This window comes from Carica papaya, chromosome 3 (assembly GCF_054855325.1).
Source record: "Carica papaya isolate Zhongbai chromosome 3, ASM5485532v1, whole genome shotgun sequence".
Taxonomy (NCBI): domain Eukaryota; kingdom Viridiplantae; phylum Streptophyta; class Magnoliopsida; order Brassicales; family Caricaceae; genus Carica; species Carica papaya.
This window is the reverse complement of record NC_142311.1, coordinates 6205709-6230790: the sequence shown is the minus strand read 5'-3', so window position 1 is coordinate 6230790 and position 25082 is coordinate 6205709. Positions and strand designations below refer to the sequence as shown.

Genomic DNA, 25082 nt, shown 5'->3' with positions numbered 1-25082 from the left:
CTTGCGATCGGACGGCCCAGAAGTGTTCCCGCGCGCGTGAATGGTTCGGATCCGTTCCCTCCTCAGGTGTGATCGGACGGTCGCGATTAAGTATAATGAACAGTTCAAATTCATTCTCTCTTTAAACGTGATCAGACGGTTAAGATCAAATCGTAATGAATGGTTCAAATTTATTTCCTCTTTAAACGCGATCATAAGATCTTGATTAAACGCGATGAACAGCCCAGATTTATGCAAGATAAACATAAATATTTCGCATCACACTGAACTCAAACCCTAGTTGCCAGCCTTCCATCGGAGAAGAAAAACTAGTCGTCGGAGAAAGAAGCTGACTCGGCGCCATATCGGAGCCACCTCCGACCGCCAAAAAAGGTAAACATTCTCCTATCCGCTCGGAATTTGATTCCGAGCACCTCCATAGCCAAATCGGAGCAAAAAGAATGACAGAGGAGCTAAAAACTGCGGACAAAGTCTGGTAGCGCCGTTGCGGGCAAAACCTGCAACTGCCTCCGATGAGCCCTTTCCTGTTTCCTGTTTTGTGCGATTTTTCAATCATTGTGTTCATCGTTCTGTCTTTTACACATTGACAAAAAAAAATACCCAGCTGCAAAGGTGAGCTGGTGAAACCACCGTGCCGAAAAATTCTACCGCCAGTAGGTTTTTTGTTTTTTTGACTTTTTTCGACCAAGAAATGTCCCATAACGTGTTTTCTTGCAGGGATGGGTATAAAATCGGCCGAAACATGCCAAAACATGCCAAGAACGGCCAGGTCGAGGCAAACCACCGCCACGGATGGTGGTGTTATCGCTGAAACACGGCTGTGCTGTGTGTTAGAATTCTGAAATTGGCAAAAAAAAATTTTAACACTGATTTTGGACTTTTTGAGATATTTTTAGGTACGTGAAACGTGTTTTAATCACCAATTCAGGAAATCCGAGAACCGCTAGTAGGCGCAGTAGAAAGTTCGGTGTTTCGGACACCGATTCGGGTAAGAATCCATCACCTTATTCTCTGTTATAGAATTGAAACTTAATAACCGATAATATAATATTTTGTGTAAATTAGAAAACTTTGAGAGCAATTACAGGTTACTAATGGAGCCGAAATCGGTTAGTTATTTATTTGTTATCCTGTGTAACTGATTGTTGAATTTACAGCTTTAAATACATGATGATATACTAGAATAGTTGAATGATTTAGTTGTACTTCCTTGATATATATGTTGCTTATCTTTCATGATTTACGGTTGATTTGTAAAATTTATTAATTAATATACAAATGTAAATTTTTTTGGTCATTTGAATTAATGAATGGTAGTCTTACTATATATCCTAAGAGATGGTGGACGGATCGGGTACATAAGGACCCTACCGTGAACGTTGTCTCATACTAGACGGGGTATCGAGTAATGATATTTTTGACACTCATACCAGACGGGGTATGAAGACGACCCGATTCACCTTTATACCGGACGAGGTAGTGAGAGATGATATTTTTAGTGCTCATATCGGACGGGATATGGGGACGGCTGGTTAGTTGACAATCTTGGATATTAGTTTACGCGTAGTGAAACATCCTTATGGGCCCTTAAGGATACCAGTAGACAAATAAAAAGAAAAAATGTTTGTTATTGCTCACTTGAAAATAAGATTGGAATGTTATTTTAGTTATTATTTCTATAGGTCGATTTTGGAAATCTCACAACGGTAAATATATGTAACAAATAATTTTTTTTTAATGATAAATGAATTTACTTAAATTAAGAGTTTTATTAGTTATTTTTATGATTTTTGCCAACTTTCAATTTTTATATCGGTGAGTAGTGTGATATTCTTATTTGGTTAGTTTAGCTTACCCTTTCATTAATTATTTCAGATCAAGAAGATCAAGACCCAGATCTCGATCAATAAGAGGGTTGTGAATAAGTTCACCACCCGGACTCCCTTCAAAAGTTAGTAAATGTCACCATAAAATGCTAAGCATATTACTTTTTATTTATTTTCTTAATTTTTATTTGTTCTTTTAGAATGATTATTCTTTTAACCTTATTTTGTATTCTAAATTATTGAGTAAGGAATGTAAATCTTAAACTCTATTATTTCGTTTTCGCACTTAATTTATGATTTTATTTCCTTTTAAGTTCTGAACCTTTACAGTTTAGATATCAAATTTATCTCTAAACATTGTTTTAAGGTATTATACTGTTAAAAATAAAAAAATTTCATGAATATTGAAATACAAACACCCGAAAAAAAACTAGACATGAGAGATGACTGACTTGTTCAATAGGATGAAACATATATACATTCTTAAGCTCTAAGAAGAACACGAATTTTGCTCTACCTTGATTCTCAATTAATGCAAACACAGTCAATTAAAGCACAAGAAAATGTAAAGGAAGAAAAATCCTCCAGTTTTGGCTACATAAGTGTCAACCCATATAGATATATATATCACTCTAATTCAAACCTCAGAATAACTTATTTACACATCAAAATCAAAATTCCGAACACAAAAATTCCCTACACTAAACAAATGAAAATCTAATAACCCTATGCAGAAACACACAAATTCTCTTAACTCATCAGACAACAAAAGAGAGACCATCAAACACAAAACATTAGAAGTAATACTTAAAACCAAAAAAAATTAGCAGATGCCCATGTGAAATAACAGCTAATTTTTTGCTTATGGGAGTAAGGTCTTGATGATTGAATTAATTTATTTATATATCTAAATTCTTTTTAAGATTTATGGTTTAAATTATTTAGTTATGTGCTTAAGGTATTAATTTACATGGTTTTGCAGAAAATAAGAAATTATTAAATTCTAATCCAAAATAATACAGTGCTATCTTACACAATATAAATTTTATAATTGATGGATATAGGATTATATCGTATCAAAAAACAGTGGTAAAATATATGTGTTTATATATACACACACATGTAAAAACCACTATAAATTTATTTATGAGAAGATTACATCTCCTAAAAAGAAATAGCTTTAAAGGAAAAACTCAAATAAGATTTAAGATTTAGATAAAGTTATTAATATAATTAAAAATATTTTAAATTTAAACAAATTTTTATATTTTTGGAAATATTTAATTAAATATAGAAAATAATTAAAAAAGAATGGAAATTTAGAAAGAACTCCTTTAACCTATAAAGAAAAAAAAAAAAACATCTTCTAAAATCTAAAATGTAAATTTTGATTCATTGATGTTTTTGAAATCCAAGACTTAAAATCAACTTATATATATATATATTAAAATATTAACAAACTTATTTAAAAAATTAAATTAAACTATTATATGTTTCATTGTGACAGTTATTTTAATAATATGTATATAAATTTTAAATTAAGTTGAATCTTTATCATGATTGCACATTAATATACTATAATCTCATATATAATCACATATATATTTAGATCTCGTATATTATGATTGCACTTCAACATACTCTAACCGCACATTACGAACAAATTGAAATTAAATATCTGAATACTGGTAATTAAGTTGAAAATGTTGTTGAACTAATGATGCTTTGATAATTAACATTGTTTGGTGACTTCAAGATAGTGTTGCTATGTGATTATAACCTGCATTTTCTTTGATCTTTTGAATGATAAATATTGTAATATTTTAATATTATAATAAATAATTATTATATATCACATAAAAATGTAAATTACATTCTACTAATAGTTTAAATTGAATTTGAATTTGTTAAAAAGATATAAATACTGAATTTATAGCTTTGGAGTATTGTCTCCGTTTTACTCTAAAAGAAGAAGATGCATTATTTTTCTGATAAAACAATTAACAGAAAATTACTTTTACTTTCTGATTATTACTACTACTGTTCCAGCTTCTTCCAGGTCTCTACAACTTTGGCAAGAGACTTGGTGGATGATCCATCTTGGCTCAAAGCCTTTAACGCCGAATCCTTCAAGTCTCTCATCTTCTTCCTAACCATTTTCCCTTCTTCTCCTTCCATTATTTCTCTCGCGTATCTTGAAATATCCTCACGAACCACTATACCTTCTTCCTTCTCTCTAACTCGAAATGCTACCTTCAAATCATCTGCCAGCAGCACTGCATTCATCCTCTGCTCTGCGTACAACGGCCATGCAATCAACGGGACTCCATTAACAATGCTCTCCAGTGTCGAGTTCCATCCGCAGTGTGTCAAGAATCCACCGGTTGAGCCATGACTCAGTATCTCAGCCTGGGGAGCCCATGATGACACCACGAGACCGGACCCTTTGGTCCTCTCCGCGAACCCATCTGGCAGGAAATGGAAATCTACTCTATCTTCATCTTCTTGGATGAAAAAGTTACCGTTTTTAGTTTTTTCGATTTGGACTCCGAACAACCCAGATGAATCTTTGCTCGCTCATTTCTAGTCCGAACGCTAACTCAGTGAGTTGCTTTTGAGTTAGAGTGCCACCACTGGCCGAAAGACACGAAAAGAACGGATTCGCTCGGTTGTTCTCCTAACCATTTCAAGCACCCAGATCCATCAACCTCATTGCTCGAACCGGTTCGTACTATTGGTCCAACAGGATAAATCGGAGGAACATCAGGTTCTTCTTCCATCAATGCCTTAAACGTCTTCGTTTCCAACTCGAGGAAGCTATTGATCATAATCCCCGCTGCTACTAGGTAGCGTCTGCTCCAGTTTAAAATATCTTTGTAAGCAGGGCTTTTTCTATAGTGCAAAGGGTCTGGAAAATCTATACCATGAAGTGGAACAGTATACCCGGGGAAGATGACTGGTTGGGGTAAATCTTTGTATTCGCACAAATGCTTTTGGTCAAGCTTTTGTAAATAAAGAACCATAGATAGTAGCATTGCTGTTGAAGGAAAGTAAATGTAAGAAGGGACGCCGAATTCTTTACCCACGCTCATTATTTCCGACCCCAAAAGGTCGACAACGAGTGCGACAACCCGGGTTGACTCAGTAAGGACTTTTAATGACTCTCCTAAAACTTTGAAAGAGCGAGTCAGGCACGTCGTGATCCGAGTCTCGATCTGGGTGTTCTTAGGCAAGTCATTTAAGCACAGAGGAGGGAGAAAGATGGCGGAAATGAAAGTGGGTAAGGATTGAAAGATGCGTTTTTGGGCGTTCATGGGCGATCCATCACTGGGTAAAATGAACGTGACTTGTAAGCCATGGTTCGAGATGAGGAGTTCGGCTAATTCTATGAGGGGGATTAAGTGGCCCATGCCTGGACTAGGTGCTATCACAATGTTAGCTATTGTCTCCTTGGCGTTATTTCCATGGTTGGTGTTTTGTAATAATGTATGAGCTCTATATGGCACCATGAAGTAGAAGATGAGGGATTTATTATATAGGCCTCAAAGAATCTGATTAATTCTGATTTGGATATAATGTTAATTCACCTATTGAAATAATTATGACAAAAATCAGATTACTTCTGAGTTGATACTCTAATATATATATATATATATATATATATATATATATATATATTTATGAGATGGTGACATAGGATAGGTTTAAAATGGGTATATCTGTATTAGTATTTTGTTATCAAAATTAAATATTTTTAGTGAGTTAATATCGTATTAAAAAATAAATTAAAATAGTTATTGTAAAAATTTAATTTTGAAAGAAAAATATAATTAATTACTTATTTTTAGTTATATTTAATTCTATTGAAATGCTAAAATATGTAGAACTAGTTTAATTATAATGTTAGGTAAAACATATAGTAATTTATAGAAGATATCATTATCTACATTTCGACATCGTGCATAATTTTTTTGTCCTTATTTTTACATAAATAATTTAAAATATAATAGTTTATTAATTAATAACATATGATTGATTTTAACTTATACCATATCAAATAATAGATTAAAATAATTATTGTTAACTGTTCTTACAGAATGAATGTTGTATTTTTTGATATCGATACAAGAAATTTTTTTAAAAAAAAAAACAAAATCAAAATTTAGTTATAATTAATATTTTTCATGTTTTAATTATAAAATGGTTTCTAAAGATTTTGGTATGGAGTTGAAATTTAGGCCTTTATTGTTAGAAAAAATAGGGACAAGAAAAGCAGCTTTTTCCTTCTTGTTTTATTCATGCAGAAATAATCAGCATCATATTAACTAAAACGTGGGCGGCAGGATTCGAACCTGCGCGGGCAGAGCCCACATGATTTCTAGTCATGCCCGATAACCACTCCGGCACGCCCACCAGTTTCTCAATCTGATCAAAAGTTATAAAAGAACATTCATTCTGCCCTACCTTTGGTTTTTTAAAATAGGATGTGGATGACGGTGACCGTTGGTAGGTTATTCAGCATCTTACTCGTTCGAGTTTTCCTTCCCACCCATACAATAACCAGAATCAGGTAAGTATATTTCATTCTCTTTTATACCTCCTTTCTTGCTAACGAAATTGTATAGCTTCGAGTTCTTGTCTCCGTAGGGTCGGCTTCTTGAAACATAAACATCATTAAATTCAATTGGTTCTTGTTTGTAATTTTTACGCTTTTTTCTTTTTTTTTTTTCTTTCTGCGTTTTGTGTTGAAATTCACTTATTATCAGTGGCTTATCTTGTTTCTGACCAAATATTTCACGCTCTGATAGTTGAACTTTCTGGGCTTGCTTCAAAACTTGTCATTTATGCGATTTTTATTTACCCATATCATATGGGTTTTCACTTCTTTTAGTATTAAACGTAGAATATAAATCAAAATACTAGATTTATCCCATTTCTTTTTTGATGTTCCGCAGAAGCAGTGGTGCTGGTTGTGTATATATAAAAATTGGAGTAGAGAGCCGATAAAATGGCTACTCCATTGTTTAGAACCCTTCAATCCAGTCCATTTTCGCTTTGCCGAATGGCATTGATTGGTAGAAATGCCCGTGTTTCGTATTGTACAATGAAGAGCTCGCAAAGCCAGACAGCCACTCAAGAAAAGCGACAGCCTTCACCAATCAAAGTTTCTCCACAGACCCAGAATAAAACACTGGATAAGATCATGACTGACTACGAAGCAATAATCGGCATAGAAACCCATGTCCAGCTCTCTACGGTCACCAAGGCCTTTTGTGGCTGCCCTTACAATTACGGGTCTCAACCAAATACCAGTATTTGCCCCATTTGCATGGGATTGCCCGGTGCCCTGCCAGTTTTGAACTCAAAAGTTATTGAGCATGCTGTGAAATTGGGCCTTGCACTCAATTGCAAACTCTCCTTGAACTCAAAGTTTGATAGGAAGCAGTACTTTTACCCAGATCTCCCAAAGGGTTATCAAATATCTCAGTTTGATATCCCAATTGCAGCTGGTGGTCACATTGATATAGATCTTCCAGTTGAGTTTGGTGGCGGCCACAGGAGATTTGGCATCACCAGGGTTCACATGGAGGAAGATGCAGGGAAGCTACTTCATTCAGGAGACGAGGATTACTCCCAGGAAATCACTCTTTTTCACTGTATTTGTCTTTGCTAATGCAAATATGTCCTTTCTTTTTCTTTGGGGAAAAAATAATCCCACCTTCTTATATGTCTGATTGCTCTCTTCCATGGTTTATCAAATTTCAAGTGCTAACAAGTCAATGCTTTATGATTGAGTTTCTTTATACATGAATAATGGTATTGTAAAAACTGGGATCTATTTATATTCATTATTTTCACTTGCAGTTATAGGGTTTAATCTGGTAACTTCCATTTATGCCTAAGATGTTTCTATTATTTGTTGTCCTTTGCAGGTTGATTTGAATAGAGCAGGGGTTCCCTTGCTTGAAATTGTTTCCGAACCTGATATGAGAAATGGATTGGAAGCTACAGAGTATGCTGCAGAATTACAGAGGTTGGTTCGGTATTTGGGGGTGAGTAATGGCAATATGCAAGAAGGCTCCCTTCGCTGTGATGTAAATGTTTCTGTACGACCAACTGGGCAATTAGAGTTTGGTACAAAGGTAACAATTCCTTTTCATGTAATAATTTCTATTCTTGAGGGGATTAAATATGACTGGATCCAAAACCTTATTAAGCTAGAAGCAAAAGATTTTCCTCTCTCTTCTTTTTTCTCTTTGGTTTTCTCTTTGGTTTCTAGTAAGTCTTGGGTAGAACATCTCCAACTCCTTCAGACTGTATTATCTATACAGCAAGGCTCTATTCCTCAAGAAGGCTAAATGTTTGAAGGGTCAAACTTCAATTGCTTAGTTGGGCCATGTTATTTCTCAAAAAGGAGTTTTCGTGGATAATGATAAAGATTTCAACCATGCATCAATATCCATTGCCTTCTTCCATTAGGGCTTTGAGAGTTATTTTAGGTTTGACTGATTACTACCGTAAACTTATTCACAATTATGGAGTTATTGCTCCTTTAACAAACATGCTCAAGAATTCAATAGATTGATGAAACTCGTGCTACTTTTGACATTCTTAAGGAGACCATGTCTTATACTCCGGTGTTGGCTCTTCCTGATTTGTCCTGCCTTTTCATTATTGAATCTGATGTTTCTGATTTGTGCATTGAGCTGTCCTGAAACAGCAAGGTAGACCGATTACTTTTTCCAGTCGACCTTTAGCTATTCGCCATAAGACACTACTTGCTTATGAAAAAGAACTGATCGGATTGGTGAAGGTCATTCGACGTTGGCGGCCTTATTTATGGGGCCAACAGTTCCAAATCAAAATAGACCATTATAGTCTTAAGTTTCTGTTGGAGCAGCAATCAATTTGCCTCAACAACGTTGGGTTAGCAAGTTATTGGTGTTTGATTTTGCCGTAGAATATCGAGTTGGGAGGAAGAATATTGTAGCCAACGTTCTTTCTCGACAATAGGATCATATCCTTAACGGTTGTCCACTTTGCTTGTGGGAGAATGAATCCCCTAATCACCTTATTCTTCAGTGTCCTAATGTGAGAAGATTATGAGACTCCTCTCTTGCTACAGCCCTGTATTGGATAAAATCTATGCTTAGAATGGTATTTCTACTGGCAAAAATAGGAAGAATCTGTTTCCTTTCAAACTACTGGTTACCATGCGAGTTACATGGCGTTTCTTCTCAAGAAAAGGAACAATATAATTTTTTACTACAAAGTTTCTTCTTTTGTTAATATTAGAGACTACTGGTTTCAGACCTTTAGTTTTTTGTTTAGAGATCATCCTATCATTTCTGGGGATGATCTCAGAACCTTTGTTGATCTTTTGGTTTTTATTTCTTAGTTCTTGCTTTGTATAGGGGCAGCATGCAGGTGGCATGCTTTTAATACATGCTCTTTTCCTCACCAAAAAAGACAAACTGTTAGTTGCTTCTTATTAGAATGCTTTGGAATTCAAAGTTTAATATTCAAAATTCTATGGTGGAAGGTTCATTGACTTGCATAGCGACATAGCATTAGATTTACTGTCTGCATTTTCATTGTTGTTTTAGCAAACTTCATTAGTACATTATGATTAAATAATAGAAGTAAAATAGTTATATGTGAACTTATACGGTTGGGAACAAGAAATTTCATAGGCAGTCCTTTGATGAGTAATTTCATAGTAGGATGTGTTTTTATTTCTTTTGAGTTTCTCAATCATAAGAAACCATCTTTGTGTTGAAAATCTGGATATCGAAGCTGTCTAGAGGAGATCCACCAGAGTAGTCTTGACATTCCTACTTTTCAAGGATGTAGCAATCATAGGGAGTTAAGGAGAAGAAAAAGCAGGCAGCTAAAGTTGCATCGCTACTCCTTCTGATACCTCCCGGGTGACTGACTAGATTTGTACCAAAATATTTTCTTGCAATCAGGACTTCATTTGAAGGTGCAGAATGATGGATCTATCCTGAATCACATTTACGTGCAAGATGCAGTAATTATAATTTTCTTGGTTTAATGTGATTTCAAGATGCTTACAGACGACATATTTTTTTAATAGCTGATGAATTATTCTATTCTTTACTGACAGGTTGAGATAAAGAATTTGAACTCATTTTCCTCAATTAACAGAGCCATTGATTTTGAGATATCAAGACAGACGCTTCTCCATAGTCAGGGGCAAGGTGATAAAATTATACAAGAAACTCGACTTTGGGAAGAGAGCACTCAGGTGTTTAGCTTCTGCGATTTGTTCTGGTAAAAAAGGATATTGGATATGGGTCACTTGTCAACTCCATGGCTACTAATCTCTTCCATGTACCTTTTTCATACTGCTTAGAAAACAATTACAATGCGGAAAAAGGAAGGACTTTCTGATTATCGATACTTCCCGGAACCAGACCTCCCAGAAGTTATTCTCACTAAAGATTACATCGATAGCATCAGTAACTCTTTGCCAGAACTGCCAGAAACTAAGCGTCGGAGGTATGAGAAGATGGGCCTAAGCATGCAGGATGTACTTTTCCTTGCAAATGACATAAATGTAAGTACTTAATGCAGTCTTGTGTGTTTGTATTAGTGGCATGACATGTGTAAAATCAGTAAAGGAATCTTAATAAATGAAAGGTAATTAGTAAAAATTAGAAAAGTAATAGGAGAGTAAATCAAAGGAAAGGAAAGGAGTGATTTTAAAGGAATGGAAATGAAGAGTATTTCCCTGATTTGAATAGCTAAAAGTTAAAAAAGTAAAGAAAAGATTGTAACATTTTGTTTAATTTAACTTTATGAAAGAATGGAGAAAATTTGTAATAAGAAAATAGTCAATGATACATTTTATTCATAGAATAAAAAGTTAGGAGATAAGGATAATGTGCAAATTTTCTCTTCAAAATTTTTGAAGTGTTTTTCTTTTTTCTCTCTTTCTCCCACTTTGGAGGAATAGAAAAATTAAAAGTAAAAAAAATGGAGGGATGCTCAGTTTCCTGCTCATTATCTCTTCTTTTTTTACAAAACAAGAGGTTGAAAGGTGAAAATTCATTCTTTTCCTTTCCTTTCACAACACTTCCCTCAATCGAAACATAAGGTTACGAATTATTATTTTTTATTCAAGAAAAGAAAAAGATGCTGAACGTCATTTCCTTTCTTTTTCCTCCACTTTTCTCAATCTAAATAGAGTGTGTGTTTAATCATTAAGAATACTGAAGGTTAAGTGGATGAAGTTAAAAACCTCTAGGATAATCTATATTATCAGTTTTCTGCCTTAGCGATGCTAGGTTTCCATGATTCTACCACTTGCCGGAAAGTGCTCTCTCAATATAGGGTTACCTTTTAATGTGGTTAGCCTCCAGGCTGTGTGACTCATGCTTTTAAGGTATCACAAATGCACAAGACCATTGGCTAATCTTTTTGTTTATCGTATTAGTTCATAATGGGATCGTGATAGATTGCTACACATCTTAGGTTGCAGAATACTTTGACACAACTGTTTCAAAGGGTGCTGAAGTGAAGCTGGCTGCCAATTGGATAATGGGTGATATTGCTGCCTACATGAAAAATGAGAAGCTGTCTATAAATGAAATCAAGCTTACTCCCTATGAATTAGCTGAACTGATTGCTTCTATAAAGGGTGGAACCATTAGTGGAAAGATTGGAAAAGAGGTTAAGTTTATTTCCATTGCTGATGCTATTCACAAGTTATATAATTCGCATTTCTTCTCTGATTCTTTATGGTATACTCATGTGGCCTTTACCAGCTTAATAAAATGATTTTCTTTAAATACTTGATTCTAAACTTGTCTCCCTTCTAACTTGGCTTTGAAAGGCTGCATAGTTGATGCAAGCTCTTTTAAAGATGTAAATTAAATACATAGAGGGAATACAAATAAAACATATGTTATGGAAAGTGTCTGAGCATCCAAGTTTCGTAGTACATAGATGTATAGCATGCAGGCCTTAGATTAAGCATGAGCAATTATGTTTTGTTTTTTCTTAAAAAAGAAAAAGTATGATGAATTATGACCTGCAATCTCTTGTAGATCCAAGTTAAATACATATAGGAAACACAAATAAAAATGGTTGTTCTGTAAAGTGGCATAGCATCCAAAGTTCCCTAGTATACAGCTGTATGGCATGCAGGCCTATGAAGAATTTTGTGCTTTTCATTAAAAAAGAAGGAATTATAAAGAATTGTGACCTTTGCATAGTTTATACTTGGCTAATTTAGGAGTATCACGGATGGAAGGCTCTAAATTTTGAGTTTTTTTGCTTAGACGATTTTGTTTCATTAGACTTTCAGTAGAGCATGAAGAATATTTCTTTTTTTATGGGGATAAGAAGATGATAGGAAGACTTTGTCGATCATATTAATACTTTCTTATACTATGGGCAGCTGCACTCCTTGCTGTGTCCTGATGAATTTTCTTTCCTTATAAAAAAAGTAAATGATAAATTAATTTATGATTTGTCTATTTGAGAGGTGGTCATTATTGCTCAGTGTTGCTCTGTTTCTTGTGCAAGTCAAGTTATATGCACTCTCTTGCTACATTTTCAATGATTACATTTATCTCACAAAATTTCATTCAAGATTTTCTTTTTTGACAGATACTGTTTGAGCTGTTAGCCAAAGGTGGAACTGTCAAGGGACTGATTAAAGAAAAAGATCTGGTTCAGGTAAGTTGCACATTTTGCAAAAGTTCATCTAGAATAACTAATGGGGAATAATTAAAGAACTGTTTTTGTTGGATCTGTTCTGATAATCTCAAGTTATATGATGCAATCTCAGTCTGTACTTTGGTTTTAGAAGAAAAGCGAGAGAAGAAATATTAAATACTGAATGTCGAGAGTATTTGTCATTGACTGCTAAAATATTTTGAACATCTGTCCTGAATGCAATATGTGAATAATATTCTTATTACTGCATTTTATAGATGGATTGAGTAGCTAGTTAAATGAAAAGATATAATTGGTCTGCATTCATTACTGGACTTTCGTCAAGATTTAAGATTCACAAAAAATGGAGATCATGATAGATACAAAGCATGATCATATTTGGGCTTCTATACAAGCCAAACCAAGCATTGTTATAGGTTCCAGTCATTTTATACTTCAATGACGAAAGCTAGAGAATGTCCTCTACCATGCTTTCTGTAACAAATTCAAATGGCTTGAACACAACACAACATGCTCTGGATATCGCAGATAACAGATCCTGCCGAGATTGAAACAATGGTAGATAAGGTGATTTCAGATAATCCAAAGCAGCTGGAACAGTATCGTGGAGGAAAAACTAAGCTACAAGGTTTTTTTGCTGGCCAGGTATGATGTTGCAGGCTTTCAGGAGAAAAGCTTCTTTGCAGCTTTTCCCTTTTCTTTTTTTGTTTTTGGTTTCTAATTAGTTCCATCTTTCTTCCAAAGAGAAAAAGTTACTAATTGCTTTGGCTCTTCTGACGAGCGTGTCAACTGTATGAAGGTAATGAAAATGTCAAAGGGCAAGGCAAATCCGGGGCTTCTAAATAAGATACTTATGGAGAAACTGAATGCAAAAGGCTGAAAATTCTTTTGGATATTTTCTGCACATGGATCCCACATTTCTGCAACTTTTAGGTGCATGGATTTTGGCAAATGATGAGCTAAATCTTGGTGAAAGGTTTCAATTTTGGGGTGGTGTAAGGATTTATGTTCGATGGGGAGTCGGAAAGCTAGAGTTTTTGCGGAGGTCATCCACCAAATGTCTTGTATGGCTATAGGTAGAAGCATATTTATGTGGGTGACTAGCTTGCAGAAATCTTGGTTGGCTGAACTCCATATAACCAAAAACATAAACCATGGAAGAGTGATCTGGCTTCCAAGACTTGGTGATCTTCTATAACGTTCTGTACATTTTCTTTTGGTAATACTTCATTTTTGTTAGTTCAAGTTGGCTTCGAAGACTCAACTCAAGGCACCATAAGTTTCACGAAGATGACTATACCTGTGCACCCGGCTGGTCTTTAAATTTTGCACTTCGTAACAGTACTTGCTATTTTTAAGTTTGGTCTGCCTTCTTCCTTTTGATGATAATAATGTTACAGAAGTTTTTCACGATTATATGTGTATATCTCCAATATATATATATATATATATATATATATATATACGTGTTCTTTTGTATGAATCTTCTTCAAGCTAACACGAAATAAATCAAACATCACAAGATTGAGGTGCTTAGATTAATCTATTCTCTTTCAGTGCTTTCAAGTTTGTAAAGCTTTAAGCACTAACAAATTTTTAGCTCATAATATTTTAAGGCAAAAAAGTATTTGGATACTTGATTTTGTTTTTGATTTTTTTTAATCTAGCAAGTTGTTAAAAAGTTTGACAAAAATAAAAAATCAGGAAATTTTGGTAAAATGAAAAAAATTGTTATTCTTTTCTATAATATAATTTTAAATATTATTATTTATTAAAGGATATTTTAGTTTAAATTTTTAATTGATTGAGCTTTATTTACCACTTGGATGTGAATTTAATAGACATAAAATATAAATAAAAATTTATAATTAAATTTTTTATTTTATTAAATTTTTATTCATAATATTTAATATATATATATATATATAATTAAATTGAAAAACTAAATAGAGCTTTGATAGAGAGCTAATTACAAATTAGTTGTATAAAAGAAAAAAATCTTTCAATTATAAAGTCAGACTATGACTATGACTTTGATCCATAAGGAAATTTTCTTGAATATATTAATTTATACGAGAAGTTAAATTTTTACATTTATATTATCAGAGTAAAAGTTTCTCTTAAACATACTATCATGGTGAAATTAACCGTTATAATTCATTCTTTATAAATCCGTATTTTAGCAAAATAATTAGAAATATCTAGGGTTATTCTTTTTGTGTCAAAATCAAGTCCAAGTCTAACTTTTACTTGATATTTTTTTTATTTTTACTTAAATTTTTGTTGAAACTAAGACTAAATTAAATGTTAAAGTAACTTGAATAATTAAATTCAAAGTCTATGATTTATTTTTCGGTATCTGTTCTATATGTATAATATGAAAACAAACCTATTTACCCAGTCAATCTGGAATCAACATGATTTGAAACACGATACAGACTTGGACTAGAAATATCCAAAATGGATTTGAAATCCAGGAGAACCAGGCTTGTGCAGGACGCGGTAATGGGAAATTGACCAAGTCTTGTTGGATAAAACTAGCAAGACACTAAATTTGGCAAAGTTTACTACGAACCAACCATGTCACCACCCAAATATAGCACAAAGCCTACAAATCTCTTCTCTGTGGATCACAAAATGAAAGCTAACAAACACTTCATCAGCAGTTAATGTTTGTTGGTGATAAACATCAATTAGGGGAGAGAGAGAGAGAGAGAGAGAGAGAGAGAGATGACAATATCATTATCAATATCACACCATCACAAATATTTCTTGCCATTTTTCTCAAACACCTTACCAAGCTTTTCGTGTCTCTTGGTCAGCGGGTGTTTCTATCGCTGCATACCATAGCCGCTGCCACGGGACATGGAAAGTGGTGGCAACCCACCGGCTCGCAAGGTTATGGTCGTAGCAGACCCAACTAGGGAATCGGCAGCAGCACTCCAATACGCCCTCTCCCACGCCGTGTTGGATCAAGATGAGCTCATTCTAGTCCATGTCATGAACCCAAATTCATGGAAGAACACGTTTCAGAGTTTTCTCAGATTATCTTCATCTTCTGGATCGTATGGACCCCCTTCATCATCATCTATGGAAGGAGTTAATATTCCTGGAGAAAATGTGAACTTTCTTGAGCAAATGAAGCGTATATGCGAGATGGCTCAGCCAAAGATGCGGGTGCGTGTAGAGAGGATGGAGACGGAGAGCAGCAAGGCTGCTGCCATTCTTCTTAGGAGCGGCACACTTGGTGTGGATGTTATCATTATAGGCCAACGACGGACTTTTGCCTCTGCATTACTAGGGTCAGCCATTTCATTACCCAAGTAACTTTTTCTTTTTTGTTTGGCCACATTAAAAAGAAATGAGATGCATCTAATGTGGGTAAATCAGATAGATGGTGAGCAAGCTTCAAATATTGTGCAAAATATACTTGAAATTTTATCAGCTAAACCACCTAGTCCCTTAGGTTAATATGTAGAAACCTACTAAAAAGATTAAATATGAAATAATCTGCCAATTAATCAATGGCTTATCCGTGTGCCAACAGATCTAGGCTGCCGGGAGGTTCAAGAGGGGCAAGAGGAGTAGACACAGCAGAATATTTGATTGAGAACAGCAAGTGCACTTGTGTTGCGGTACAAAAAAAGGGTCAGAATGGAGGCTATCTTCTCAATACTAAAACCCACAAGAACTTCTGGCTACTGGCTTAGTCACACTTGAATTCCAATCTTCATCATTTCCTGCTGTGCAATAATTTGACCACATGAACATGCTAAATGTGAAAATTGACAGACTCGGTGAACCTGATTATCTGTTCTCTTTTCCTTTCTAGCTATGAACAGTCCATGTGTATGCTTTTTCCACTTACAATCCATAGATGTAGATATTTCAGCAACCCATATGACAATGGAATAGAAGTAGTAATCAACATTTTTTCTTCGGTTATAGTTCCTTTACTTGAGACTCAGGCTATTCAGAAAAGAGAATCTGCATTTCACCAGAATGATTTACATGTAAAACATATTAACGATGAGAAAAGCCGCAAATATCTATTGCTAGTTTCTCACAGAAAAGCTTACAAAACCCTAATTTTGCACAGATAATAGAGCTTCAAAGTTCATCATGCATGGGTTGTCCCAGAGGAACCTCCAATTCCCTAACTATGTTATCAGGGATTCGGCGAGGATCCCTACCACCTTCAGCAGCTCCTTGTCCAATCCCTGCTTTACTTGCCATTCCAGCCTTTAGGGCAGCAGTAACCTTCCTCTGTAGTGTCAATATCCCAATACGCTTGGAAACAACATACAGAACAGCACAGGAGAACAAGAGAAATCCCACTATGAGAATCACCCTATCCACATAAAACCAACATTAGTCTCATAATTAGATTAGCCACCAAGTAGAGGATATGTAAAATTATGGACTCCTCTTCCATACCTATCAATAATGTCTTGACGTTGCATTGTGGAAAGTAAATTTCGTGTTCGCATCAGCAATGAGCGGTGTCCCTTGTATTCACTTTCTGCCTTCTTCAAAACTCCAGTAGATTCCTCTGCAAGTCATAAATATTATCACATTAAACTTGGCTCCTCTAAACTACCTTTTTTTAATAAAAAAGAAGCTTTATTCGTACAAGAGAAAAAAAAAGGGAGAATACGATATCCTCAAAGAGTTATATCAGTTACGACGAAAAATAAAACATGAACTGCTTTTGCTCATCAAATGCAGAAGAGTCATGCTAATATTGTTTTTAGCTTTCTTTCCCAATCGATCTTGCTCTTGGGTATTATCGTGCAGCAAGATATCACATTCCTCTAAAGGAAGTATTCTGTAACAACATGATTCTTGATGAACTCGCATCATGTCTTTATTTTCAATTATTATGTGATACCAATGATCAATCAGCCTTCCACTGATTTGCATCATTCAAAGGAAGTACTCTAGTTTACTGAACATATTCTCTATTCAGGATTTCAGGTCAAGGATAATATAAAATGCTCTTGTAATGTGTAAAGACAACATTATCCAGAAAATGAAAAATTTCCCCGCTGGTCAAGTATTGAAACCTCATAGCTCTTAGTTAGTTATAGTTAGTTATCAATAATGTTAAAAATAAGTACGTAATTAGGTTTAAAGAGCATTAGGATAAAACACGCCTTGTGTAACTAATGTAATTCCAGAAAACTAATATATATTACTATAAAATTCAAAAAAATACACATCTGACATTCTTCACAGATTTAATGCTAAAGCAGCACAATCCTTGGAGGATTGAGATAGAAAAGTACCGAAAGTCATGAGTGTGCTTGCACTTCTCTCCACCTCCTGTACGCACACATCCAAGAAACCTCATTATAGGCCCAGGTGCAAAGATGTCATAAAGAGAAACACTGGCATAAACTATTGCAGACATAAGAGCATCTTTACTAACCTGAACCATCAACTGACGGGTGCGACGAAGGCTATCCGTTATACTTTCTGCAGCTAATGAAATTCCAGCCTTAGTCCTTAAAACAAAGATAATTATATCGATTAAGTGAAAGAATTTAATTAAAAAACCTAGTCAGAGAAAGAAATTACCCCACATATTATCACTGAACTAACAATGGGGATGTAAAAGCATACATCTAGCTGAATTTACAGAGAGATACATACTGTAAGTTACGCCTGCGAATTGTAGACTCCCCACCACCACCCAATAGAAGTTCTCTCTGCAACCATCAAAGCAATTTTCCTAAAGTCATTCGCATAAGTTTTTAAAACAAAACCATAATTTAATATTTCTTGAGTGAAAAAAAAGTTTAGTGCCCAGATATCAAGCAGTTAACGGAAAGAAAAATCCAGTTTGTTCAAGAACCAGGTAATAATTTTAAATAATTGCAGCAAAAGAATGGTATAAAACAAACAAGAGATAGGAAACATTTTCAGGTAGCAAATAGGACTAGTAACATTTAAATCACTCAAGTCTACATTTTATAAAGATCAGTACCTCTTCCTGAGCAGTTTTCCTCATGTTAGCCTTTGCTTGCAAATTAGCATTCCTTAGATTCAATCGCAAACTGTGCACAAATTTATACCGGCATCAGAGATAAGAAATAAAATTCAAACAAATATGAATTAAGATCTCTGATTGATTGACTCAAAAGAAATGTGAGGAAGATATTAGGTTCATTTGCAAAAATTGGTTTTTTTATTTAGAATTATTCTTTTAATAAAAATAAAATCATAAACTTAGAATTATGCTAAACTTCAGTTTTAAAGAAGTCTGACTTTATTTTAAATTCCATCAAATTCGATATTATTTGTAAATAAACTTGAGAGCCAAGGGAGAAAAAGGCTTGAGATTGATTCTAGACAGTGAAAAATATAAGCTTCAATTGAATCCCACAAAATACATTAAATTTTATGTTCTCAATCCTACAAAAAAATAATTATTTTTCAAATGAATCACTTTCAATTTATAGACTAATAAAACTAAATTTCATTGTCCCCTGTTCCATTCTTTCATGAACAGACACATTGACACAATAAGAGATTCATACCCCTAATGTTTCTTCAAACCAAAATTTCACTTTATTTCTAAGAAGCCCAATTAACAAAATATTGTGTCAGAAACTCAATAACATAAGATAAATTAGTAATAGATGCAATTTTCCCTCATTTCGGTTGCATTTGAGATTAAAAAAAAAGACAGATGACCGGCAGACTTAGTTTTCCCACTTTTACAGCAAAGTAGCAAAACGAAAAAAGAAACACACACGAATTCACACAGATAGAGAAAATGTTTTAAGACCTGTGGGATTGATCCTTCCAAGATTGAAGCAACGACTGAGCAGATTGCACTTGTTCATCGGAAGGGAGCTGTGGAGCGAGAAGATCAAAGTTGAACTCCAAAGAATTAAGGAGAGCCAAGCCATCTTGGGCTAGCCCATTCAATCTCTGAAGTGAATTCTTCTCTCCTCCCTCTCTATTTATTGATTTCCCATAATCTTGGATTGCTTTTATGTGTTCCTCGGTCTTCACGTATGTCTCTCCCCATTCCCTCTTTGTCATCTCCACTGCCTCCACAACCTTGTCCATTTTCCAGATCTAAGACCTGAAGATTGAGAATTGGGTTCCCAAGATTCTATGTAACACGTATCCTAGGTGAGAGGCAAGGTGTTATTCACAAGCTTTCTCATTCACATGTCCTACAGTTTGTAGAAATACATCCATGAGCAAATCCATAAGGGAATTTCCATTGCATGTATGAAAGATAGATACCTATACATCCACTATCTGCTAAAATTTCAACACCAAGTCTACCAGAGAAGAAAAATCCTACCCCTGTCTCAAGTGTGCATGCATCATTTCCATGTATAGTAGAATTTCAGCAATAAAATTTACTGCTGCACACCTAAAGTAGTGTGGCCTGTCTCCTGTACATCTTGCTCTTGCTCTTGCTTTACCTGATCTGTAATAATAAGATAATGAGCTACACATGTCCAGTAAATAAGATTTGAAAATCAAACCAAACGAATGGAAATTAGCACACCCAACTCTCAAGCACCTTACATTCCCAACATTCTATACTGCATTTTAGTTTCTTCAATTTCCCACACTCATTTCATTTATCATTTCAGACTCTTTTAAATCCCATCCATACCTTGTTTCTTATCATCATCCTTCAATTAAACAATATCAAAATTATACCAAAAATTCACTAATTTCTACTCCACACCCCTTTACCAAACACTCAATAAAATACAACAGAACTTTCTATTCACCCTCCCCCTTACTGGAAAGATTTAAGAAATCACTTAAGTTCTGGTCATCATCCTTCAATTCACACACCAATAAAATACAACTGAACATTCTGCTCGCCCTCTCCCATACTAGAGAGTTTTAAGAAATCACTCAAGCAAGTCCATACCCAGCGGTCTAGAGAGACCACGCCACACACATCTCATCTGGGATATTCTGCAGCATACAGTAAGCACAACATAAACCATTCAGGTTTCACCCTTCGACCCAAACAAGCAGGCCACACACACACACACACAACCCCAAGACTGGAGCACACCAGGCATTGCACCAGGCACCTGAAACACACCACAAATGGTACATAAGGAACTAACATACGCTTTTCGACCAAATTCTGGCCACCCACGCACACACGTGACTTTTCCCTACAATGCACAATGTTCATCCTCTATTTTTAAATACTGTGGTCTGCAATTTTAGTTACATTAATTTAGTTCCCTCTCTGTTATTTTCCTTCCAGTTTCAGTTATGCTCAAGCAAACACTATCCCAACTCTGTCATTCCACCATTTTCCCTGGATTTCCTACTTCCCTTCTTACATTCATTCCCAGTTTCTAAATTTTCATATTCTCATCTTCTTTTCTCTCTAGCTGTCAGATCTGGGTTTCCAATTTCCCTTTTATGTTTAGCATAAATCCCGTATTGTTTCTTTCTCTCCCTATGTCTTCCTCCTACAGTTCTATTAATGGTTTCCTTCTGGCTGACCTTCTTCCTAACAGAATCCCCTAGTTTAATCTAGCTATTTTACCATAGCTAGGCTCCATCGCTTAAACTCCCTATTTGATACAAATTCCCTCATCTGTAGTGTCTAATAGATATTACTCTCCCAGTTTCCACTCAACAGATCGACTTGAGAATTTAGTCCTCTTTTCATCCATCCATCGTCTCCCTAAGTAATTTCCATATCCTACCAGACCCTATCCTTTCCAGAAGTCCTATCCTCTCTATTATGCATACTCCTATAATTCTCTTCCTGTATGAAAATGAATCTACAGATTTTGATACACCAAGAATTTCTCATCATAATTCTGCCACGAACAGATCTCATTTAATGCAAGAAGATCAAATGCACATAATTTCTAATTCGGGTGTGAGGATCAAATTTAACTTACTCTTGATTTCGACTGAGGATGTTGGCTGTAGCGACGCTCCTCGCACTGTCTCCTCTACCCTAGACTCTCGACTTCCGCCAATATCTTCCTTCGTCGACCTCCCTGTTCAATCCCCGATTTTCCTCTGTACCACTCTCTCCTTTCACCGACAGCCTCTCTCTCTCTTCTGGTTCCCTTTCTCTCATTCCTCTTTCTTTTTTGTCAAAACAACAGTGCCCTTTATATGGAATACAAAATTAAATCGTGGCCATACATTGCAAGATGAGATCTGGACCGTTCAAAAAAACTTTAATTCTCGGCCATGCGATTCACACGTCGCGTGACCAGACCCGTCGTTTTGGACTAGCCTGCCGCGTGTTCCACGTCGATTGGCTTCTTGAGATACCTCAGTTGCTGCCGTGTCGGGAATTTTTTAATTTTTATTTGTTCCCTGAGAAATTATTTTCAATTTAATTTTTTTTTTCTGTATCTATTTATAAATTTTTCATAATCTCCTGAATTTTTTTCAATTGTGTGCAAAGTTTAATTTTGTTATATTTCTCATTTCATTCAAAAATATTCATTGGAATATTTCGAACTTTACATTAAATATTTGATTTGTTGGAATCTCAATATATCGAAATTTTTATTTGTTACATTCTCCACTATATCATTAAAAGAGACAGAACGTTAAAGATCACATTTTTATCTTGTGCTAGCTCAAATTTGATTTGAGTAATGCTCTAGAATAGAATGTTCAAAATGAGCAAAGGAATGTGTATTGTGTAAAAGCCTGTAATTTAAAAGGAAATAAAGTTATAAATTAAATGCGGAAGTGAAATAATAGAGTTTAGGGTTTAAATTCCTTACACAATAATTTAAAATGCTCAATAGAACTACGAGAATGTTCCTTCTAAAAGAATAAATGAAAATCAAAGAAATAAACAAAAGATAATATACTGAGCATTTTAGGACGATCTTAACTAGCTTTTGAAGGGAGTCCGGGTGGTGAACTATTCACAACCCTCTTATTGATCGAAATCTGAGTCTTAATCTTCTTGACCTGAAATAGTTAATGAAAGGGTGAGCTGCACTATCCCAGTAAAAATATCACACTATTCACCGATATAGAAACTGAAAATTGGTAAAAATCATAAAAATAACCAATGGAGTTATTAATTTAAGTAAATTTATTTATCATAAGGAAAACCATTTATTGCATATATTTACTGTTGTAAGATTTTCAAAATCGATGTATAGAGACAATAACTCAAATAATATTCTAATCTTATATTCAAGTGAGTAAGAACAACAATTTTCCTTTTTTATTTGCTTACTGGTATCCCTAGGGATCCATAGGAATATCTCACTACGCGTGAACCAATATTCAACATTGTCAACTAACTGGCTGTCCCCATACCCCGTCCGGTATGAGTGCCAAAAATATCATCCCTCAATATCCTGTCTGATATGAGGGTGAATCGGGCTGTCCTCATATCCCGTCCGGTATAAGCGCCAAAAATACTATTCTTCAATACTCCGTCCGGTATGATTCACGGTAGGGTTCCCTATGTATCCAGTCAATCCACCATCTCCTAAGACATCCATTAAAACTATCATTCATTAATTCATATAATTAAGCAATTTTTCGTTTGCATATTAATTTTTAATTTCATAAATTAACCGTAAATCATGCAAGACAATCAATAAATATACATCAAGAAAGCACAACTGAATTATTTAACCATTTCAGTATATTCTCATGTATTTGAAGATGTAAAAGCAAGCAAACAATCAATTACACAGGATCAATAAATAAATAACTAACCGGTTTTGCCTCTATTAGTAACCTGTAATTATTCTCAAAATTTTCTAAATTATACAAATATTATATTATCGATTATTAAACTTCAATTCCATAATAGAAAATAAGGTGATGGATTCTTACTTGAATCTGTGTTCGAAACACTGAACTTTCTACTGCGCCTATTAGCGGTCCTTGGGTTTTCTGAATTTTTCTGTGGAGATTAAAACACGCTTCACGTACCTCAAAATACCAAAAAAATAAAAAATCGAGGTTAAAAATCATTTTCCGGCCAATTTTGGGGATCCAGCATGGCGGTTTGCCTCAGCTTGACCATTTTTGGCTAGTTTTGGCCAGTTTCAGTAGGTCTTATACCCATCCCTACGAGAAAACACGTTAGGAGGTCTTGGTTGGTTGAAAAAAAATTTAAAAATAGAAATCTACCGGTGGTGGAATTTTTCGGCGGCTCCGTCAGCTCACCTTCGCGATTGGGTGTTTTTTTTTGTCAACTTATAGAAAACAGAACGGTAAATACGAAAGTGAAAAAATTGCACAAAACGAAAAACGGGAAGGGACTCATCGGAAACAGTTGCTGGTTTTGTCGTGACGGCTCTTTCAGGCTTTGCTTGCGATTTTTGACTCACCCGTCGTTCTTTTTGCTCCGATTTTACTATGGGATTGCCCAGATTCAAATTTCAAGCTGATAAGAGAATTTTTACCTCTTTTAGCGGTCAGAGGTGGCTCTAGTGTGGCGTCAGTCGACGGTCGGCTCCCTTCTCTGGCGACTGGTTCTTTTTCTTTAGTGGAAGGCTGGCGGTTAGGATTTGGGTTCAGTATGATGTAAAATATTTATACCTGTCTCGCGTTAATCTAGGCCGTTCATCGCGTTTGATCTCGATCATCCGATCACATTTAAATAATAAATAAATTTAGACCATTCATCGCGATTTGATCTCGACCGTTCGATCGTATTTAAAGAAAGAACGAATCTAGACTGTTCATCGCGTTTGATCGCGACTGTCCGATCGTGCTTAAGGAGGGAACGAATCCAGACTGTCCACCTGCGTGATAACACTTCTAGGTCGTCCAATCGTGAGGCACACGGATCGCCAGCATGGCACCGAGTCAGCACGTATTGCCATGCGGCATGCTCCGGTTCGTCTAGACTGCTGACTGGATGATCCTACATGGTAAAGTTTTCCTTAATTGTATTCAGACCCTCAGTTTTTTATTTTTCTTTCAAACACACCATCCGAATCCAAATTTTCACCCATTTTCCTCAAAATTATTTTTAATTTTATCTTCAACCTATTTTTTTCATAATTTCAAATTAAATTAAAATTTATTAATTTTAAGAATAGATTTTTATGCATTTTTTAATGTTAAAATTAATCCCAAACCAAATTCTGAGACCGTGTATTACAACTCTCCCCTCCTTAAGAGAAATTTGGTCCCTTAAATTTATCTCCCTCTTACTCAATCAAACAGTTGAGGATACTGGGATCTGAAGTCTGATTCTAACTCCCATGTGGTCCCTTTCTATGTGTGATTCTGTCATAGGGCCTTAACAAAGAAAATTTTTCGGTTGCGGAGTACTCTACTCTTTCAGTCTATAATGTCCACCAGTATCTCCTCATAGGATAGATCCTCCTGTAGTGAAAGGGACTTATGGGCCAAAATGTGAGAGTAGTCTGAGTTGTACTTGCGTAAGATGGAGACATGAAACACATTATGGACTCTATATAGTTCTGGAGGCAGTGCTAGTCTGTAGGTGGCAATACCAATTTTGTCTAAAATCTCAAATGGCTCAATAAATTAGAAATTTAGTTTTCCCCTCTTGTCAAACCTACT

At 35.1% G+C, this 25082-nt stretch overlaps 3 protein-coding genes, 1 non-coding gene and 1 pseudogene across 9 annotated transcripts; 2 read left to right on the top strand and 3 right to left on the bottom strand.

Annotated features, from left to right (window-relative positions):
• Positions 1-3775: 3775 nt before the first annotated feature.
• On the bottom strand, positions 3776-5335 carry LOC110813933 (hydroquinone glucosyltransferase pseudogene; annotated as a pseudogene).
• An 822-nt stretch (positions 5336-6157) lies between these two features.
• TRNAS-AGA (transfer RNA serine (anticodon AGA)) lies at positions 6158-6239 on the bottom strand. Its single transcript has one exon. It is a non-coding gene; the product is annotated as a tRNA-Ser (tRNA).
• Positions 6240-6244: 5 nt separating this feature from the next.
• On the top strand, positions 6245-13949 carry GATB (GLU-ADT subunit B). Of its 2 annotated transcripts, XM_088215316.1 has the most exons (9): positions 6245-6396; positions 6782-7465; positions 7761-7969; positions 9955-10095; positions 10204-10407; positions 11325-11522; positions 12465-12533; positions 13062-13178; positions 13333-13949. In XM_088215316.1, exons 2-9 carry the CDS (start codon positions 6835-6837, stop codon positions 13411-13413), a joined length of 1650 nt encoding a protein of 549 aa, XP_088071442.1. In that variant the 5' UTR covers positions 6245-6396; positions 6782-6834; the 3' UTR covers positions 13414-13949. The 2 variants fall into 2 exon arrangements, with proteins under 2 accessions (XP_088071442.1, XP_088071443.1); XM_088215317.1 differs by lacking the exon at positions 6245-6396 and having other exon boundaries at positions 7276-7483; positions 7760-7969.
• Positions 13950-15038: 1089 nt separating this feature from the next.
• LOC110813962 (Adenine nucleotide alpha hydrolases-like superfamily protein) lies at positions 15039-16478 on the top strand. Its single transcript, XM_022041258.2, has 2 exons — positions 15039-15835; positions 16081-16478. The coding sequence occupies exons 1-2, from the start codon at positions 15399-15401 to the stop codon at positions 16241-16243; spliced, it is 600 nt and encodes a 199-aa protein (XP_021896950.1). The 5' UTR covers positions 15039-15398; the 3' UTR covers positions 16244-16478.
• Positions 16479-16503: 25 nt separating this feature from the next.
• Positions 16504-21658, bottom strand: ATSEC20 (Sec20 family protein). 5 transcript variants are annotated; one of them, XM_088215311.1, is made up of 10 exons: positions 21449-21658; positions 20446-20614; positions 19858-19986; positions 19327-19723; positions 18523-18592; positions 18189-18244; positions 17965-18040; positions 17822-17858; positions 16971-17085; positions 16504-16884 (listed from the first exon to the last, which is right to left on the bottom strand). In XM_088215311.1, exons 4-10 carry the CDS (start codon positions 19611-19613, stop codon positions 16644-16646), a joined length of 882 nt encoding a protein of 293 aa, XP_088071437.1. In that variant the 5' UTR covers positions 19614-19723; positions 19858-19986; positions 20446-20614; positions 21449-21658; the 3' UTR covers positions 16504-16643. The 5 variants fall into 5 exon arrangements, with proteins under 5 accessions (XP_088071437.1, XP_088071439.1, XP_088071436.1 ...); XM_088215313.1 differs by having other exon boundaries at positions 19930-19986; XM_088215310.1 differs by lacking the exon at positions 20446-20614.
• Positions 21659-25082: the final 3424 nt, after the last annotated feature.

Excerpts from the sequence above, each read along its gene's own strand:
- GATB (XM_088215316.1), top strand. The coding sequence starts at position 6,835 with ATGGCTACTCCATTGTTTAGAACCCTTCAATCCAGTCCATTTTCGCTT. Across the intron at positions 7,466-7,760 it reads AGACGAGGATTACTCCCAGG|TTGATTTGAATAGAGCAGGG; the intron begins AAATCACTCTTT and ends GTCCTTTGCAGG. Across the intron at positions 12,534-13,061 it reads AAGAAAAAGATCTGGTTCAG|ATAACAGATCCTGCCGAGAT; the intron begins GTAAGTTGCACA and ends TGGATATCGCAG.
- LOC110813962 (XM_022041258.2), top strand. The coding sequence starts at position 15,399 with ATGGAAAGTGGTGGCAACCCACCGGCTCGCAAGGTTATGGTCGTAGCA. Across the intron at positions 15,836-16,080 it reads TTTGCCTCTGCATTACTAGG|ATCTAGGCTGCCGGGAGGTT; the intron begins GTCAGCCATTTC and ends GTGTGCCAACAG.
- ATSEC20 (XM_088215311.1), bottom strand. The coding sequence starts at position 19,613 with ATGGACAAGGTTGTGGAGGCAGTGGAGATGACAAAGAGGGAATGGGGA. Across the intron at positions 18,041-18,188 it reads ATTCGCAGGCGTAACTTACA|GACTAAGGCTGGAATTTCAT; the intron begins GTATGTATCTCT and ends CTTTGTTTTAAG. Across the intron at positions 17,859-17,964 it reads CCCGTCAGTTGATGGTTCAG|GAGGTGGAGAGAAGTGCAAG; the intron begins GTTAGTAAAGAT and ends GTGTGCGTACAG.